Here is an 18,794-nt window from a genome sequence, read left to right as displayed (position 1 = left end):
CACTCTTTCCTTTGTTCTTTCACTCGGGTAGCATTTATTGATTTCATATCCTGTTCCAAGGAGTAGGTACTGGGACATTTGTCTACGTTTTCTCTTTGTTCTCTCTGCCAACATTTGCCCTTGTGATATGATCTATTCCAGTAATTTCTGTGATAAACCCACAGCCTCTACTTTCTACTTTTTATTTCTGACTTGAGTCTGTTAGAAACCATATGTATGAGATTTAGAATTGTCTATTGCCTAAAGTGTTTTCAGCATATATATTGATTATATCAAAAATATAGGCAGCTTTGTTGTTTGATTTCATCACCTTATATACTACATTTGGCATTTCTAATTATAATTAAGAAATCTACTATAGCAAATTTTAGGTTACAGATAAGGTTCTATTTTCTAGAATTCAAAAGCCAAAGCTAAATAAATTTTAATAAACATATAGAAAATTATAGATTTTAGAGAAATGAGTGCAAAATGAATGTAAAGCCTAACATATTATATATCTATAGTTCCTTGAATTCATTATTTTTTTTTATAACCCTCATGGCATCAGTAAGTACTACTAACCTCATTTTACAGATGAAGACACTAAAGTTCAGGGAATTGGGTTAAGTTTCCTAGGGTTGATATGCCTAATAAGCAGAGAACTACTTATTAAATAATTATTTGATCCCAGTCCAATTGACTCAGTAACTTATCTAAGACACAGTACTAAGTACAGACACATGGAAAACAGCTACCTTTGTGCTGTGTGGAACATAGTACACTTCGTGTTATTAATCAGTCACATATCTGATATATTTACCATTAAATCAGTTTCTTGATGACAGAAATCATGCTTATTCATTTTTGGTGCATTTCTAATCAATATCACAGTGCCTGGAACAAAGTTGCTGAATGAACTGAAAGAATTACTAAGAACAGAGAGAATGCATGCCCAGAATGGGTGCCTGCTCTGTAGACCTTATTGGATGAAATGAAAACCTCCGATATGAGCATATGCGAATTCAAACTTAAGTATTTTGGTGATATGTAGAGCATATCTGTGAATTACTGAGAGCATTGTTATTTGGATATGACATGAAAGCAGTTGCTTATGCTCACCTCTGCAGGGAGACATCTAATACAAACATACTTTTGACTGAATGAAAAGAGAAGTAGGAAGCATGTAGATGGAGGGCAGAGGTATGTCTTACTTTTAATGGCAAGCCCTAACATGTCTCATGGCTAGGAAACTATTCATTGATCAAACAGCACACTAGCCATCAGAAACACACAAATATAAATCACGATGAGATATCACCTCACACTGGTTGGAATGGCCATCATCAACAAATCAACAAACAACAAGTGCTGGCGAGGATGTGGAGAAAAGGGAGCCCTCATACACTGTGGGTGGGAATGCAGACTGGCGCAGCCACTATGGAAAACAGTATGGAATTACCTCAAAAAAACTAAAAGTGTAACTACTTTTTGATCCAGCAATTCCATTGCTAGGATTATACCTGAAGAATCCTGAAACACCAACTCAAAAGAACTTATGCACCCCTATGTTCATAGCAGCACTATTTACAATAGCCAAGCACTGGAAACAGCCTAAGTGCCCATCTGTAGATGAGTGGATCAAAAAACTGTGGTACATTTACACAATGGAATACTACGTAGCAGAAAGAAAGAAGGAATTCCTACCATCTGCGACAAGATGGATGAAACTAGAGAGAATCATACTTAGCGAAATAAGCCAGGCAACAAAAGATAAATACCATAAGATATCACCTAATACAGGAAACTAATGAACAACACAAACAAAAGAGCAAAATTGAACCAGAGGTATGTAAACAAGGAGCAGACTAACAGTGACAAGGGGGGAGGAGGGAGGGAGAGAAAGGAGGTAAGAAGGGGAAGGGCCCAGTCAAGGAACTAGTATAAATGGCCCATGGACATGAACAACAGGGCGGGGATTGACTGTGGGAGGGCAGGGTGGGTGGGGTGGAGAAGTAATGGGAGAAAAAGTGGGACAACTGTAATAAAAAACTATAAATAAAAAAATCAAATATTCTATTAAAATGATAAAGTAAAAGTATAAGAAGTTCAGTGAAGGAATAAAAGGACTAAGAAGGAAAGAAAAAGGCATAAGTAGAATAGAGGTCAAGGGGTTCAAAGGTCTTCAGAAATGCAAGTTCTGCCTTCTTTGCCATTCTCTAAGGAATAAAAGGCCAAAATGATCAAGGGAATCAGGATTATTCTTGGAAACTTTTAGAGTTTCCTGAGGTGAGTGTCTATTTTATGTCCCTGCCAGGCCTCCCCTCTCCCCTTTTTATTAAAGGGAACTCTTTCATGTGATTGGGGTTAGAGGTCATTCCCCTTAGCTCCAGTGTGTGTCCAAGCTTTGCCAGTCATGGACTAGACCTACAAGGCCAGAGATTTATGCAGCGCTGAGCACACGTTTGAAGCCAGGTTGGTGAGAATCTTCCCTAGGACTTTTAATGATAAAACAATTAAAAAGAAGCCCTCTCTTCAGAGACATAAAAACCATGTAAATCTGGAGCCCCAAGAAGCCATTTTCACTAATGTGAAGAGCAGGACCAATAAAATGACATTGGTCCATTCAAGATAGCCTAAAGTATATAAAACAAAGTGGAGTCACTCATGTCAACCAAGATGGCTGCCAGTCAGTCATGACACTTTGGTTCAAGAGGGGAACTACTTAAGATATCTGCACATGTGATCATATTAGCCTTGCCTGCAAAGTGGAACCATCAATAGGCCCTTGGGGAAATTCCCCACTTGCTATCAGTGGTGCCAAGACACATAAAAACCCAAAAGGGGGACTACACCACTTTCAAGGTATAACTGAGCAGGCTCCAGACCACGACTGAGATAGCTGAGCTCCACACACCAGAGTGCTGCTTCATGCCACGCTGATCTCCCTTGGCACTGGTCGGAGGCTCTGCCCTGCTGGACTGAGGATTTCATCTTCCCTGCTGCCCATCTGGCTCCAGAGATCCTTCCTTGCAAGATGCTGACAACTACTCCACCCACCATGCTATCTCCCAGACCTGCAGACTGAGACTCTTGGACTCAGGTTCATTACCCCCCAGTGATTGCTGTGTGCATTATATTTCTCTTAAGTTATGAGAGGGTGAGTAGGATATTAATGTATGTTGATATTCTACTTTGAGTGAACTTGCATTCAGTGAAAGCTGAGTGAATAGTACAGTTACTGTGTGTGACTTGTCTATTCCTTGGTGCTGGGCTGCTCAGCAGGCAGCTAGCTGAGCAGTTGCCCAGTTGACTTACAGGGAAGACTATATCACAAACATAAGCTCATGACAACTGTAAACTGAAAAGAGTGTTTCTAAGGGTGAAGACCAAGAAGAGTTGAGCCAGAGAACTGTAAAGATGTAAATTAAGCACCTGGATTCAGCTAGGTAAAAGCAGCATTCCACTAGACTGTCCAGTTATGTGAGCCAAGGAGTTTCTTTTCTTTCTTTCTTTTTCTTTATTTGCTCGAAGTGTTTTGAGTTGGATTACCATCACCTGGACAAATGGACTTCCTTGTTATTGTTGTTTTTTTAATCTTGATCTAGTTTTTCATGGTGTGTTACACAATACCTCCAAATACAAAGACCCTGTGCACTTTTCTGCAGGGGTACTTTGAAGGTTTGGCCCTATTCTTCTGCTAGTCTCCCACCTAAAAAACAGTGGGAGACCATTGCTCCATAGAAGACAATGATGTGTGCAAGAAAAAGAGGAGGAAAGCCATACTGGACTAAAAGAAGGAGCCTGCCTAGGGCTTAGAAATAGCACAGCCTTATGGAGTTTCCTTATGAAATAAATGCATATTGCAAGTTATTAAAAAATATTACAAAAAAAAAAAAAGTGTTTCTGACACAGGCAGTATGCTTGCTGGTCCCTATCTGTCAGCATCCTGGAACTGCTAAGTGCCAGCCAAATCCATGCGGGTGGATGATCCGAGTCAACTGAAGTCGTTCATAGTCAAGGAGGTTTTCTGTACAAGCAGGACCTGAAACTGCTGACGCCTGCAATATGCTTCTAAGGAAGATGTCAGCATGTGAGTTCTTTTTATAAGTTTGTTAGCACACTTTATTCTGTTTCGTGGTAAGTCCGAGTGATACAAAGTTTTTATTTCCTGTTACATTCTTCCTTGACATTTTGTGAGCTCTGTTAAAACTGGGGCTTGCCTTGCAGTCTGTTCAGTGTCTGTCACAATTATATACATAAGTTTTCAACATAATCATTGTTATGTTGCTGGCTTTCTACATAAGTCCAATATTGGCCCTATTCATGGAAACACTGACGTATCCAGAAAATATATTTTATTAAAAGGAAAAATTTTAGCCCTGGTTGGTATGGATAAGTGGATTGAGCACCGACCTGTGAACCAAAGGGTTGCCAGTTCAATTCCCAGTCAGGGCACATCCCTGGGTTGTGGGCCAGATCCCCAGATGGGGGCATGTGAGAGGCAACCACACATTGATGTTTCTCTTTCTCTCTTCCTTCCTCCCTTCCCCTCTCTCTAAAAATAAATAAAATCTTTTAAAAAGAGAGAAAAGAATTTTGGACTGTGGTAGACTTATCCGGTTGGCTCCTTAATTTCTCCTTTAGAGTTGGGTGGTTCTCTGAACAGTGTCAACAACACACTGTACACTTGAGTTAATTCAGTTGTGTAATGTTGGCTGTTGGTTTTCTTGCACAACATCCTTTCTCAATGTTGTGCAATGTATTCTGTGCAATTGCATAATGCACTTATGAGAAAATATAAATAGCTCATGGCAGGAAGGGCTTTAACAGAAAAGTTTTTCCAGGGGTAGACAGTATAAGAATCTGAGTTTATCAAAGAATACTAAATTATAGCTATGATTACATCATATTTTCCAAAATACATGGCAATTTTTGCCCTCTGTGTCCTAAGTGTTAGTGCGATGGACACTTTTATTGCTGCAGTGTATGAACATGCTGTTATATTACCCAATAAAACAGAAACACCTGTTTCCAGAGAAGAAGCCTTGCTCCTGATGAACAAGAATATGGATGTTTTGGAGAAAGCAGTTAAACTGGCAGCCGGGCAGGTATTGATTGCCCTTTATATACTGGGTGGGATACTGTAGAGGAAATTTGAAACCTGATAGTGTGAGTGTTCAGAATTGATGAGAAACTTCTTTGTTCCCACCTCTTTTGGCAGGGTGCACACATCATTGTGACCCCAGAAGATGGAATTTATGGCTGGGTCTTCACAAGAGACACCATTTACCCCTATCTGGAAGATATCCCACATCCAGAAGTAAACTGGATTCCATGCAAAGACCCTCAGAGGTAATGACATTCATTACCCTTTGTTTTTCAAGAAACTGTGATATTGTGAAGTACCAATAGCAAATTCAGTAAGCTTGGCTAGTATTCTTGATGACAAATAATCAACCTATTGCATTGGATTAGACACCTGGAATACTTCATAATGTGTGCCATCCGGCACATGACTGTTGTTTGGTAAATGACTTGAGATGATAATGATTACTTGGTTATTTGTTGTAGATTTCTCTAATGAGTAGTATATATGTACTACTCATATCATATATATGGCTTTTATAATAGATGTGCTTAACTGAGTTTCAACAAAGTGAGAAAGTTGTGGTATCTAGGACTTATGTTCCCAAATTTAAGTAAGTTGGTTCACCCATGAACATGTGCCTCCTTTTTAAGAATGGTAAAAAGATGAATGGGCTATGTTTTCAAAGAACTGTGATATTGTTATCATGTGCAATGTCATCACTATGATGAGTCTGGAAATTGCGTAGTACTCAAAAAAGAAAGTGGTTTTTTTCTGAGATTGCATTCTTCCACCTCCTACCTAAGTGATGTGTGGCAGATAACCTAAGTGCTAGGCATCTTTGTTTTTCCACCTGTAAAAGAGGGATAATAAAATTTCCTCCTATACTTCTCTTACAGAGTAGATAAGAGATTCAAGTGAAGAAATACTCATGGATCTGTATACTTTTGTGCCCTAGCCTATGTTAGCTGTCACTATTACTCTTTTCAACAGAAGGAACTGGATCTAAACTTCTTTGTTTTCCTGTCCTTTGAGAAATTGTAGTAATTATATATAGCTGAAGTTTAGACATAACTTTTTTAAAAAGTGCATAAAGCATAAGAAAGATTTATGAAATAGCTTATTGTAGGTGTATTTAGCTTTTAAAATAGTTCATATATAATTCCTTGAAATGGCAAAACCAGTGAATTAGAAAGTAATTTAAATTGCTAATTTAAAATTTACATGCATCTGTTCAGAACTATATTTATTACACAAAAAGATAATAATATGGACCATTTGAAATTGATTGGAATGCTCCAATGCAGCAATATAGGAGCTCTACTACGTGAGCCAAATCTCACCCTGGAATTTTCACCTTTGGAAAAATATTCTCTGAATGTCACATGGTCTGTGCTTACAGGAGCTGCATAACCATGACTCAGAGTTTACTTGATTTGAGGGATTTTCCCAGAGCAGAAAGGATTCATTATTTGCAGTCATTCCAGAGGCATATACTAAAATAGGCCCTACATGCCTGAGCTGATAAAACTGACTTTCCCAGGGGAAAGATGTCTGGAAGCCTAATTAGTACCTGACAAATTATTTTTAAGTCAGGAAGGTAGGTGACTGATGAAACTTTAACATTGCTGATTCTTACAGACACTTATACAAAAGACAAATTTTCAGCTATGAGTTGTAAAAAAAGAGAAATTCAGTATTTAATAGAATGGTAATATTGGTAAAGAAAAAAAGCCATTGTTTCTTCCCTAGCAATATCTATCCTTAAAATGGATAATAGTGGACCATATGGTCACTTTTTCATGTTTAAATACTATCAATTAGAATACTGACATGTCCCATGCTTCCTTGGGCTTCTCTCATGAGGAGCTAATAGGAAATATTAAACTACTCTAATTATTTAGCCAAGAAAAGAAAAATTAAACAAATTGTGTAATAATTTTATTAAAGGTCTTAACGAATATGAATGTCAACAATATGCCTCATTTTTTCCTGAAAATAAAAGAAATGCTCTAAAATAATATTCACAAAGCTGTTCTTTTTATTCCAAGATCAAGTCAACATTAATTGTAGAGGGGTTGAGAGATTATGGAGAAATACTGAACACCCTTTAAAAAAATAAAGCCATCAGTTTTTAGGGCTGTTTCTTGTAGTTACAAAATCTGTAATGGTCATTACTTATTTATTGAATACCTGTTTGGTCCCAGGAGCTGTACCAGGTGCAAAATGCACATCAACCCATTCAATTTATATAGCAAGTATAACAATTTTCATTTTAAATGTGAGAATAAAAGGAGGCTTAAGGGCCCTGGCCATTGTGGCTCAGTTAGTTGGAACATGGTCCAGCAAACCAAAAGGTCATGGGCTTGATTCCCGGTCAGGGCACATAGCTAGGTTTCAGGTTCTGTCTCCAGTCAGGGCACATATGAGAGGCAACTGATAGGTGTTTCTCTCTCACACTGATGTTTCTCTCCCCTTTCTCTAAAATCTATAAGTACATCCTCAAGTGAGGATTAAAACAAAAATGGAGGCTCAGAGTCTCACAGTTGGTAATTAGCATGGCTGGAATTCAACACACCCATTTCCATTGATGTGTGCTAACTGAATGTCCTCTCAGGGCTCACTGTACCATTATACCTGAAATTTCCAGTGATTAGTGAATCCACTTCTTTGATAGCATGTTCTGGTTGCTAAAAATTTTTATCTTATTTTCTGCTGAAGATTCCCTATAACTTCCTTTGGTCTTTGTAATGCCTCTGTAGTATGTTAATATCTGTGACTCATCTTCAGATTAGAGCCTTCCAATTACAGCACTTGAAGTCAGCTATCATTCCACCTATTTTGTCATCTCAACCCATTATTTCTAGGATAAATGGCCTAGATATTTAATGCAAATGCGAATAGATTTGGCATTGCTTTGAAAAGCAATTTTATAGTCTGTATTTATCTCAGGATTTTTCACAAGGACCCTCTAAGGTAGAAAGGAAGCTATTATGTTGCATGAAAGAAACTGAGCCAGAATAGTGAAGTGCCTTTTTACCCCTTGTCATTTATGTTCCTTCTTTCTTCGTCTTTTCCTTTAATATTTACAGTACAAAATGCTGCATTTGTTCTCTATAGAAGACGATTTACATCTGGCCAACTGTCAATGTTTACTGCCTCCTAGTAACACTATAGCTCAGAGTATAGAAAAGGTCCTCCCCATTAGAAGAGTTTGTTACATTCCAAGCCCTTCATTTGCCTTTCTGGAACACTTTATAAGAGTGCTTTCCTTCTTTCTCTTCTTCATCTACCATCTTTTCTGTGCTTCTGTCTCTTACTGCAATCTGGAGTCTGGCACAATAAAATAGGTTAGCTTTCAAAAAGATAAAGATTATATAGCATGTGAGTTTTTATATCATTTCTGTTGATTCTTAATCTAGAGCTGTTGTGTTATAGCTAAAAGGCAAATAAAGTATCATTGTGAAAATTCAGAAGTTACTAAAATATATTGTTTAAAGCAACATTTATTGAATTAGGTTTGGCTATGCCCCAGTACAAGAAAGGCTGAGCTGCCTGGCCAAGGACAGCTCTATCTACGTTGTGGCAAATATTGGGGACAAGAAGCCATGCAATGCCAGTGACCCCCAGTGTCCCCCTGATGGTCATTACCAATATAACACTGATGTGGTGTTTGATCCTAAGGGTAGGCTGGTGGCACGCTACCATAAGGTGAGAATTATTTGTGTCTTAGTTAAGCTTGATTTACTTCTGTTTGTTTTTGCTATGCATGTATACTTGTGTTGAATGTTGGTAACAGAAGTGTTGTGAACACATTTCTTAACTATTACATTTTAGTTGAAAAAGGATTAATTTAATTTGGTTTTATAAAGGGTTCTGAATTAAATTAGTAAAAAAATAGAATATGGCATAATATTGAAATAGTAATAATAGTTTCACAAAGTTGTAAATATTCTCTGAGAAAGAAGGAGAAATGCTCTTTTAATGATGATTTATTACTAGTGTTAGTTTTTCTGGTCCGATTTGTTAACATTTTGTGTTAAGCTTTAGTCATTCATTCCATCATAACTTTTTAAATTGCAATACAATAATAGAAAATCCCAACTGAAATTGGTTTTACTCCCCCAACACCAATGGAAATTCCTTGCTTACGTACTTAAAAAACAGAAATCAAAGAAAGTGTAGGTCTAGTTTCAGATGTAATGTGTCCCTTAGAGGCTCAAAAGATGTCATCCATTTCTCCACCTCTCTTAGTCCTTTGTTACAGGGTTTTGTTTTTTATCAAGCTAACAATTTTTTAGAAGCAACATGGCTGTTCAATAAGAAACTCACATGCTTATAGCAACGAAGACCAGAGGAAGAGTGTATGTATTTCTTTCACTAACAAATCCTGCAAAAACCTCATTAGGCTTGACTCCAATCAGGACACATGCCTTCCTTGATTTGATCCCTGTGGAATGAAGGACAGGCTACCACTGAGGGAGGGTGCAGGAACACAGTATCCTCCGTGAGGAGAGAGCAGTGTTGTCAGAGAGCACACATATGCACAATCAGGCCAAAAAAAAATCTGAGCAAAACATATGTTGCACTCTTGGGTCCAGGTGAAATGGAGTCTTGGAGCAATAATCAGGCTGGAAAAAAATATTAATGTGTAACTAACAAGGTCTAGCCATTATATTGTCTATAAATTAAAATGAGTAGAAGGAAGGAAATAACAAAGATCAGAGAAGAAATAAACAAAATAGAGTTTAAAAAAACAATATAAGATATCAATGAATCCAAATTGGTTCTTTGAAAAGATAAACAAGATTAACAAAACTTGAAGCAGGCTCATCAAGAATAAAAGAGAAAGGACCCAAATAAATAAAATCAGAAATGAAAGAGGAGAAATAACAGCTGACACCAAAGAAATACAAAGGATTGTAAGAAAATATTATGAACAACTATATGCCAACAAACTGGACAACCCAGATGAAATGGATAAATTCCTAGAAACATACAATCTTCCAAAACTAACCAAGGAAGAATCAGAGAATCTGAATAAACAGATCATACCAAGTGAAAATGAAGCAGTTAAAAAAACAAAATGAAACAAAAAACCTTCCAACAAACAAAAGCCCTGGACCAGGTGGCTTTATAGGTGAAATTTACCAAACTTTCCAAGACCTAACACCTCTCTTTCTCAAGCTATTTCAAAAAATTCAAGAGAAGGGAAGATTCCTGAGCTCATTTTACTGACTAACATTATCCTAATTCCAAAACCACATAAAGGTGTTATAAAAAAGGAAATTATAGGCCAATATTCCTGATGAAAATAGACGCTAAAATCCTCAAGAAAAATATTAGCAAACTGAATACCGCAGTGCATCAAAAAGATCATACCCCATGATCAAGTGGGATTTATTCCGGGAATGCAGGGTTGGTACAATTGCAAATCAGTAAATGTGATTCACTACATAATCAAAATGAAGGATACGACCACATGATCATATCAATAGATGCAGAGAAAGCTTTGATAAAATCCAGCACCTATTTATGACCAAAACTGTCAGCAAAGTGGGAATAGAGAAAACAAACCTAAACATAATAAAGGCCATATATGACAAACCCATCTCCAGCATCATACTCAGTGGGCATAAACTACAAGTGTTCGCCTTAAGATCAAGAACAAGACAGGGATGTGCTCTTTCACCTCTCTTATTCAACATTGTACTGGAAGTTCTAGCCACAGCAATCAGACAAGAGGGAGAAATACAAGGCATCCAAATTGGAAAGGAAGAGGTAAAACTGTCTTTATTCAAAGATGACATGCTACTGTATATAGAGAATCCCAAAGATTCCACCAAGAAACTACTAGAACTGATCACTGAATTCAGCAAAATTGCAAGATATAAATCAATTTTAAATCTACTTCACTTATACATAAACCTAGAAGTATCATAGGGAGACATTGCAACATTTTTTATTAACATGTCAGGTTTTGCATAGGCAGTGCTTGTTGAATTTGTCAAATTCAAAATTCAACCTATGATTTTAAGACAGAAATATTTACCTTCTAAATATCATTTATAGACATAATTTTATTGGTTATGGAAAAATGGGATTTTGATTAATGTCACAGTGAGAAAATTCCTAGACAGCATACTAGGTATGTATACTGGATATGACTTACAGATATTTATATGTAACAGTTCTAAATATGTACACCAGCATGCATGGGAGAAAGAGTTTATGGGTATTGAGCATATCTATTAGTGGGTGTTCTTACTAATTTTCTCCTTTGCTTATTGTTAACAGTACAATCTTTTTGCACCTGAAATTCAGTTTGATTTCCCCAAGGATTCAGAATTTGTGACTTTTGATACTCCTTTCGGGAAGTTTGGCATTTTCACTTGCTTTGACATTTTTTCTCATGATCCAGCTGTGATGCTGGTGGATAAGTTTCAAGTTGACAGCATTCTCTTCCCCACGGCATGGGGCAACACGCTGCCCCTCCTCTCAGCTGTTCCCTTCCATTCATCATGGGCCAGAGGCATGGGAGTTAACCTGCTTGCAGCAAATATCCACAACACCAGAAGGCATATGACAGGTAACTCACACCTGACATGTACCAAGTGGCAGTGACAGTCGTAGGAAGTCTATTGATTTTCAAACCACACTTTTCATTTTTTTCTTTTTTGGCTATTTTCTCTCCATTCTATGCTCCTTTATCAAATATTAATTGACCACAGAGACCTGGATTTATTTCTAGGCTCTCTATTCTCTTCCATTGATCTATATGTCTGTTTTTATGCCAGTACCATACTGCTTTGATTACTATAAACTTGTAATATAGTTTGATATCAGGTATTGTAACAGACTTCTTTAATGATTGTTTCATTAATCCTAATGTCACAAAACTAATAACTGCAAAGGTTTCTGTACCAACATTCCTTAAATGAAGCATTATCTCTTGAGTAAAAAAAGGATGCAAACATTATTACCTCAATTTCACATGAGGGAAAATTGGAGTTAAAGAGAAGTCAAGCCACATAAAAAACCAAAACCATATCTAAAGAACTTTGCAGGCAATGTCCATTAGAGATATTGAAATAAATAAATTGTATTCAAGTGATCAAATCGCTTTAGACTTGATCAGATTTTTGATACAGGGTGGGGCAAAAGAAGGTTTATAGTTGTATGGAAAATAATAAAATAATTAAAAAACCATAAAACAAGAATACACTCTATTTCACATATTCACAACTGTAAACCTACTTTTGCCCTGCCCTGAAGTATCTGTGCTCAAAGTAATGCAGGCTGCGCTCTTGGTTGCTTTGTTGTTCTTTGACCCAGAGGAAGAGTCTCAAGCAAATAAATTAGATAGGTCAGTGCAGAGCTACAGTTACCTTCATGTTTGGAGATTTATCTAGTTTGTTTTTAAATTGTCTAGAAAAAGGATAGGAAAGAACGAAAGAAAGAAAGAAAGAAAGAAAGAGAGAGAGAGAGAGAGAGAGAGAGAGAGAGAGAGAGAGAGAGAGAGAGAGAGAGAGAGAGAGAGAGAGAGAGAGAGAGAGAGAGAGAGAAAGGAAGAAAGGAAGAAAGGAAGAAAGAAACGAAGGAAGGAAGGAAGGAAGGAAGGAAGAAAGAAAAAGAAAGAAAGGAAGGAAGGAAGGAAGGAAGGAAGGAAGGAAGGAAGGAAGGAAGGAAGGAAGGAAGGAAGGAAGGAAGGAAGGAAGGAAGAAAGGAAGGAAGAAAGAAAGGCCACTGAAGTCATATGATCATTTATTTCAGTGCAAGCAGAGTGAGAGTCAAATTGGAACTTATGCTAACATAACAGCTATCTCCTTATCTATCTTGAAAATCCTTTTGCTTTCGTAACTTCATACTTAATTTCTTATTGGAATGATCATATTATTTTGTCACCATGCAAAATTTGAACCTGATACTTGTGTTTCTTTACGTTGCCCATAGGAAGTGGAATCTACACGCCTGAAGCAGTCAAGGTGTATTACTATGACATGGAGACAGAGAGTGGCCAGCTGTTGCTCTCCGAATTGAAGTCCCGGCCTCGAAATGAACCCACCCATCCTGCACCTGTTGACTGGAGTGCTTACGCCAAAGGCATCAAGCCATTCTCATCTGAGCAGTCAGATTTCTCAGGGACATTTTATTTTGATGAGTTCACTTTCACTGAACTCAAGAGAAGTGCGGGAAATTACACAGTTTGTCAGAAAGACCTGTGCTGTCACTTAACTTACAAGATGTCTGAGAAGCGAAGAGATGAGGTGTATGCACTAGGAGCTTTTGATGGGCTGCACACAGTAGAAGGCCAATATTACTTACAGGTAGAAATGCTTCAATATGTCAGAATGGCTTCTTTATTAGTTCTTCTTCTAGGCCATCATTTCATTTCTTTGAAAAGCTGTGTTGCATTTAGTTAATTGGAATAATGTTATATTTATCACTGAATTACCCCCCCCCAACACTTTATTTGTTCAGTCTTCGCAAGAACAGAGTTAGTTCTCTTGGTTGCAAGGTAAAAACATAAAGCAGATTGATTCGTTTTCAGCAGGCCAGTTTCAGGTTTTAAAGGGGACAACTTCCATGCATTCTCTTTGTCGCGTTACTTTAGAGCGGCGTTTTACAAATTGTCTTCAACTGGAGCCCAAAGTAAGAAGCCCATTTCACATCGTGGCCCAGTGTTGTTAAGATGTGTGACTGAGTTAAAAAAATATTTAATTGAAACAAACATTTATGAAACTATTCAAATTAGAAAAGCTATAATTATGTGCAATGCACTCTGATTCTTAAAATTCTAGTCTATCCCATTTTGCTTCATTGGGAGGGGGGGAGAGCTAATTCTGACTCACTAAATTGATTTTAGAATTCACTCGTAGGTTATGACCTGCAAATTGAAAAACTGCTTCAGAAGCAACCTAACACATATTCCTCTATTCCTTGAAATTGTGCTTTCTGCTGAGAAGACATTTCCAGGAGTTTTCACTGCTTTTTCTTTTTTTCTTTGCCTAAATAGATATGCACATTACTGAAGTGTCAGACCACTGACCTGAGGACGTGTGGGGAACCCACGGGGTCAGCTTTTAGCAAGTTTGAAGAATCCTCCCTCAGTGGCACATTTGGGACGAGTTATGTTTTCCCACAGTTCGTTCTAAGTGGGAGTCAGCTTGCCCCTGAAACACATTATGAGGTAGGAGGTTTTCAGGATCATAAATTTCTTTAAACGGATAGGGTAGATTGGCATAATGAAAATCTTTAAAATAATCAGACAGCATTGCAATATTGTAGCTCACATTATACAAGCAGCACTTTAAAGACACGTGGAAGCTATGATATGAAAGACAAGTGTGGTTTTATGTTGTCTTTAAGCTGTGATGGATAATTTGGCATTCATTTTCCTGCATAAATATGATTTTGAGATCCAAGACAGCCATAATGTTATGTAAAAATTAAAATTAAAATATTGGTTGTGGATGGTGGCAGGCAACTAATGTTTCTTTTTGGATAGTATAGAAAGTCCAAGTTAAACACAACTTATTCCATGGGTGTGTTATTTTGAGACATTGTAATAATGTTAGTAATAATCAATACTTTCCACAGTGTTTCATGAGTTAAAATAATTATTTTTATACATTATTTTATTTAACCCCTGTGCAATAGACTTATTTGCTGCATTTTCACCTAAAGTCCTTCTGTTGTTTGACCTTTAGATCTGAAACATGGGTCTTCTGACACCAAATCTTGTATGCTTTTGACTATTTTATGCTGCTTTTAAAGTCACGTGGGTTAGAAATCAAGTTCTGCACAGAAGTTAATCCTTTGTCTTTGTTGTTCAGGTGTCAAGAGATGGACGTTTGAAGAGCAGAAGCAGAGCCCCTTTGCCTATCTTAGTTATGGCTCTGTATGGAAGAATGTTCGAGAAGGACCCTCCACGATTAGGGCAGGGACCAGGGAAAATCGAATGATCCCCTTTTACTGGCACCTTTTCAGGATTAGCCTGACAAAGGGAGGGAGAGAAGAAAAAGAGAGAGAGAAAGAGAACTCTTAGTGTCTGTTTATAAGAGATGTCATAAATTTGCTGAAACAACAAATGGAGATTTAAAAAAATAATAGATGTGTGTACAAATTTCACATTTTACATATTTGATCTAGCTCACACTCATTAATGGGAGCTGCATTCATCTTCCATGTAGGTGCATTTAAGTATGTGTAAGTATCTATGTGTACAGTGGAACATATATTTAAATGAGAGTGGAGCCTAGAAAAACCTTCTTGTGGTAATTGCTTTAATGTATGCAGATGTTCTTTTTTTGTTTGTTTGTCGATAGCAGCTTTATTTACAACTGCCAAAACTTGGAAGCAATCAAGACATCTTTCAGTAGCTGAATGAATAAATAAATAAACTGGGGTACATTCAGACAATGGAATATAATTCAGCAATAAAAAGAAATGAGCTATCAAGCCATGAAAAGCCAGAGGAAACTTAAATGCACAGTATTAAGTGAAAGAAGCCAAACCAAAAACACTCCATACTATATGGTTCCAACAATATAACTATCTGGAAAAGGCAAAACTATGGAGACAGTGAACATCAGTGGCTGTCATGGGTTGGTTGGCGGAGAACAAGGAGGGATACAGAAGCAGAGCTTAGAGGACTTGGGGGATAGTGAAAATACCCAGTAGGTTGCCATAATGATGGATACATGTCATTAAACATTTGACCAAATCAATAGAATTCGCAACGCCAAAAGAGAGCCCTAAAGTAAGCTATAAATTTTGGGTAATTATGGTTTGTTCATTAGTAGTAATAAATGTATTACTCTGGTGGAGGCTGTTGACAGTGAAAGAGGCTGTGCATGTGTAGGAGCAGGGGGTATATGGAAAATCTCTCTCCCCTCGCCTCAATTTTTCCCTCACAAATGTTGTGTCTATCATTTGCAAATACACAGAGTGAACACTAAATATACAGAAGATTTTTGATACTAATCATTTAAGAGACAGAAAATGAAAAAAATAAGGACATCTTTTAAGTAATTATGAACAATTTTTTAACTAATTTAAAGTGTTCCATTATCTCTTTATTCTATTCTTATGATCTATTTGTATGGAAATTTGATATTTAGAATGAAAGTAAAGAAAAAGAAATAAATTATCCCCTTCAGACCATATGCTGTTTCCTTCTCAACTTATTTTATTCTAAAATTTATCCAATCATGATTAAGTTCCTTCTGTACTCAGGGATTTGTTGCAGGCTCTTGACAGACTAGAATCTTCCTTAGAAAAGGCCACCCTCTCATTTCCCCCTGGTTACCCTTGGTCCCCAGGCCCTGGCTTTGATTTCTTTTTCTGGCTGGTCACTGATTAACACTGGGAAGAGACACACAGGAGAGCAGGGGGACATTCTGGGATATGTGGGAGTGACTGAGGATCACTCTAAGTTTGGGGACACCCTTTCTCCCACAGAAGATATGGCAATAGCTTTCTTAGATTTTTCCCAGGTGTTTATTTCTACCTAATTTAATCAATCCAGTTCCGGGGAGCCAGAGACATTCTGAAAAATCGAAATGTCTTTGGTCTCTGCTTCCATCATTCTTAGATCTTTCTCCAGGGACCATGACACTAGGATCCTAGGTCTATATCTGTGCCCCTGATCCCCTCCTGATGGCTTAGTGTCAATTCTTTCTAGGTTTCTTTCCTCTCTCCCCTAGACAGTTGCCTGAAGGCTGCATTAGTACCTGGTGGCCCCACCTTCTTCTCCATTCCTCGCCCCTTGCATCTTATGTCAGCCAACCTCTGCCTTTGCCCCCCACCCCCAAGACAAGGGCAGGACTGAATATTCCAACCCTCTCATCACAGGGCTGGCCTCACTGGCACACAAGCTCCTTTCTTAGTTGCTTTCCAAAAGTTACCTCACTAACATAACAAAAGACATAATATAACATAAGGAAAATCTAAGGGTTTTAGGAACTTTGTGGGAGACAAAGGCCAAATACATATTTCTCATTATAAATAGTAATAAATCATAATATCACACATATACAAACATCGTGTACACACATATACACACATGCATGCAGATGGCTCTTCAGAGTTCACCAGATGTCCTCAACTGCTTATCTGATCCCCAAAATCAGCATGAGATCAGCATTTATACTGAACTCCCTGGATCAGTTGGATCAATTGAGGAGATAACTGAAAAGGGGAATAAACTATCCAAGGTCACACAGCAAGCAATCGGTTGTACTGGGGCAAGAATCAGTCTATTTCCTTAAATGTCACTACTATTAGGTCTTTTGTGTATACTGTGCTAGGAGCTGGGGACATAGGGAAGTGTAAGAGGCAGTGCCCACCCTATTCAGTCCTTGTCCTCCATGTCATGAGCATATGTTTGTGATATAATCTTTCCTATAAGTCAGCCAGGCAACTGCTAGGCTAGCTGCCTACTGAGAAACCCAGCACCAAGGAACAGACAAGAGTCACACAAAGTAACTGTGCTACTCACTCAGCTTTTATTGAATGCAGGTTCACTCAAAGTAGAACATCGACATGCATTAATATCCTACTCAAACTCTAACAATCTAGGATAAATATAACACACACACACGCACACACACGCACGCACAGCCATCAGTGAGGAATAACAAACCTGAGCCCCAGAGTCTTGGTCTGCAGGTCTGGGAGACAGCACAGTGGGCAAGGGGGTAGTCAGCATCTTGCAAGGAAGGATCTCTGGAGCCAGGGGGGCAGCAGTGCAGACGAAGTCCTCAGTTCAGCAGGGCAGAGCCTCCCGTGTCTGATGCCAAGGGAGATCAGCCCAGCCTGGCATGGAGCAGCACTCTGGTGTGTGGAGCTCAGCTGTCTCAGCAATGGTCTGGAACCTGCCACAATTATACCTTGAAAGCAGTGTACTCCACCCTTCTGGGTCTTTTGATAAGTGTCTTGGCACCCCTGATGGCAAGTTGGGAATTTCTCCAGGAGCCTATCTATGGGTGGTCTCGTTCTGCAGACACGGCTGTTCTTGTCACATGTCAGATATCTTAGGTGTGTCTCCTTGCCAGTCCCTCTTGAACCAAAGTGTCATGGCTGACTGACAGCCATCTTGGTTGACACAAGAGACTCCACTTTGTTTTATATATACTTTACGCTACCTTGACAAGACCAATGTCATTTTATTGGCCCTGCTCTCAATATTTCCTTCCTTTTACCCTACTTCTGAGTTTCTCCACTTGTTCTGGGCAAGACTTACTGCTTTCCTTTGGAGGCCTACTGCCTGGGTTGGTGTTATCACTATTTTGTCAGTAAAGCCCAGACTACTGTGAATCTTGTTCGTATTCTAGGCAGTAGGATGTCGTATTTTTCCTCTCAAGAGGCAGTTCTGTCCCTCTGTGCAAGTTTGATTGAAGAAGTCTGCAGGTATTAATAAACTCTTGTTGGCAACAATCCCAGTCTCTCTACTCTTTATGAGCAGCTAGGCTGCATGTGGGGAACTTGACACTCTCCTGACGGCTTATCGAAGTGTTACTGGAGTTCACTTCTTCTCACTGATGCTATAAAGAATTACAAATCAGTGAGACAAAAGTGGATAAGTAAGAAGAGTTTTATTAACACATCCTCAAAGGAGAGAACAGGCCTGCCAAGAGTGACAAGAAAGGCAGAGTCTCCTGAATCTACTGCCTGAAGTACCTGAGTGATTATTGCATTTTCAGCAGTGAGTGGTTCCATATTT

At 38.2% G+C, this 18,794-nt stretch overlaps 1 protein-coding gene across 1 annotated transcript; it reads left to right on the top strand.

Moving 5' to 3' along the window:
- The first annotated feature begins 4,822 nt into the window (after positions 1 to 4,822).
- On the top strand, positions 4,823 to 15,098 carry LOC150007792 (vascular non-inflammatory molecule 3-like). The gene is made up of 7 exons (XM_090279856.1): positions 4,823 to 5,090; positions 5,204 to 5,334; positions 8,587 to 8,779; positions 11,366 to 11,657; positions 13,022 to 13,395; positions 14,085 to 14,258; positions 14,905 to 15,098. The coding sequence occupies exons 1-7, from the start codon at positions 4,878 to 4,880 to the stop codon at positions 15,031 to 15,033; spliced, it is 1,506 nt and encodes a 501-aa protein (XP_090135982.1). The 5' UTR covers positions 4,823 to 4,877; the 3' UTR covers positions 15,034 to 15,098.
- The last annotated feature ends 3,696 nt before the right edge of the window (positions 15,099 to 18,794 follow it).

The sequence above is a fragment of the Furipterus horrens genome, unplaced genomic scaffold, assembly GCF_987537825.1.
Source record: "Furipterus horrens unplaced genomic scaffold, mFurHor1.1.pri manual_scaffold_6, whole genome shotgun sequence".
In the NCBI taxonomy this organism is placed as follows: domain Eukaryota; kingdom Metazoa; phylum Chordata; class Mammalia; order Chiroptera; family Furipteridae; genus Furipterus; species Furipterus horrens.
The sequence above is the reverse complement of the archived record's forward strand: the minus strand, read 5'-3'. Positions and strand labels throughout refer to the sequence as shown.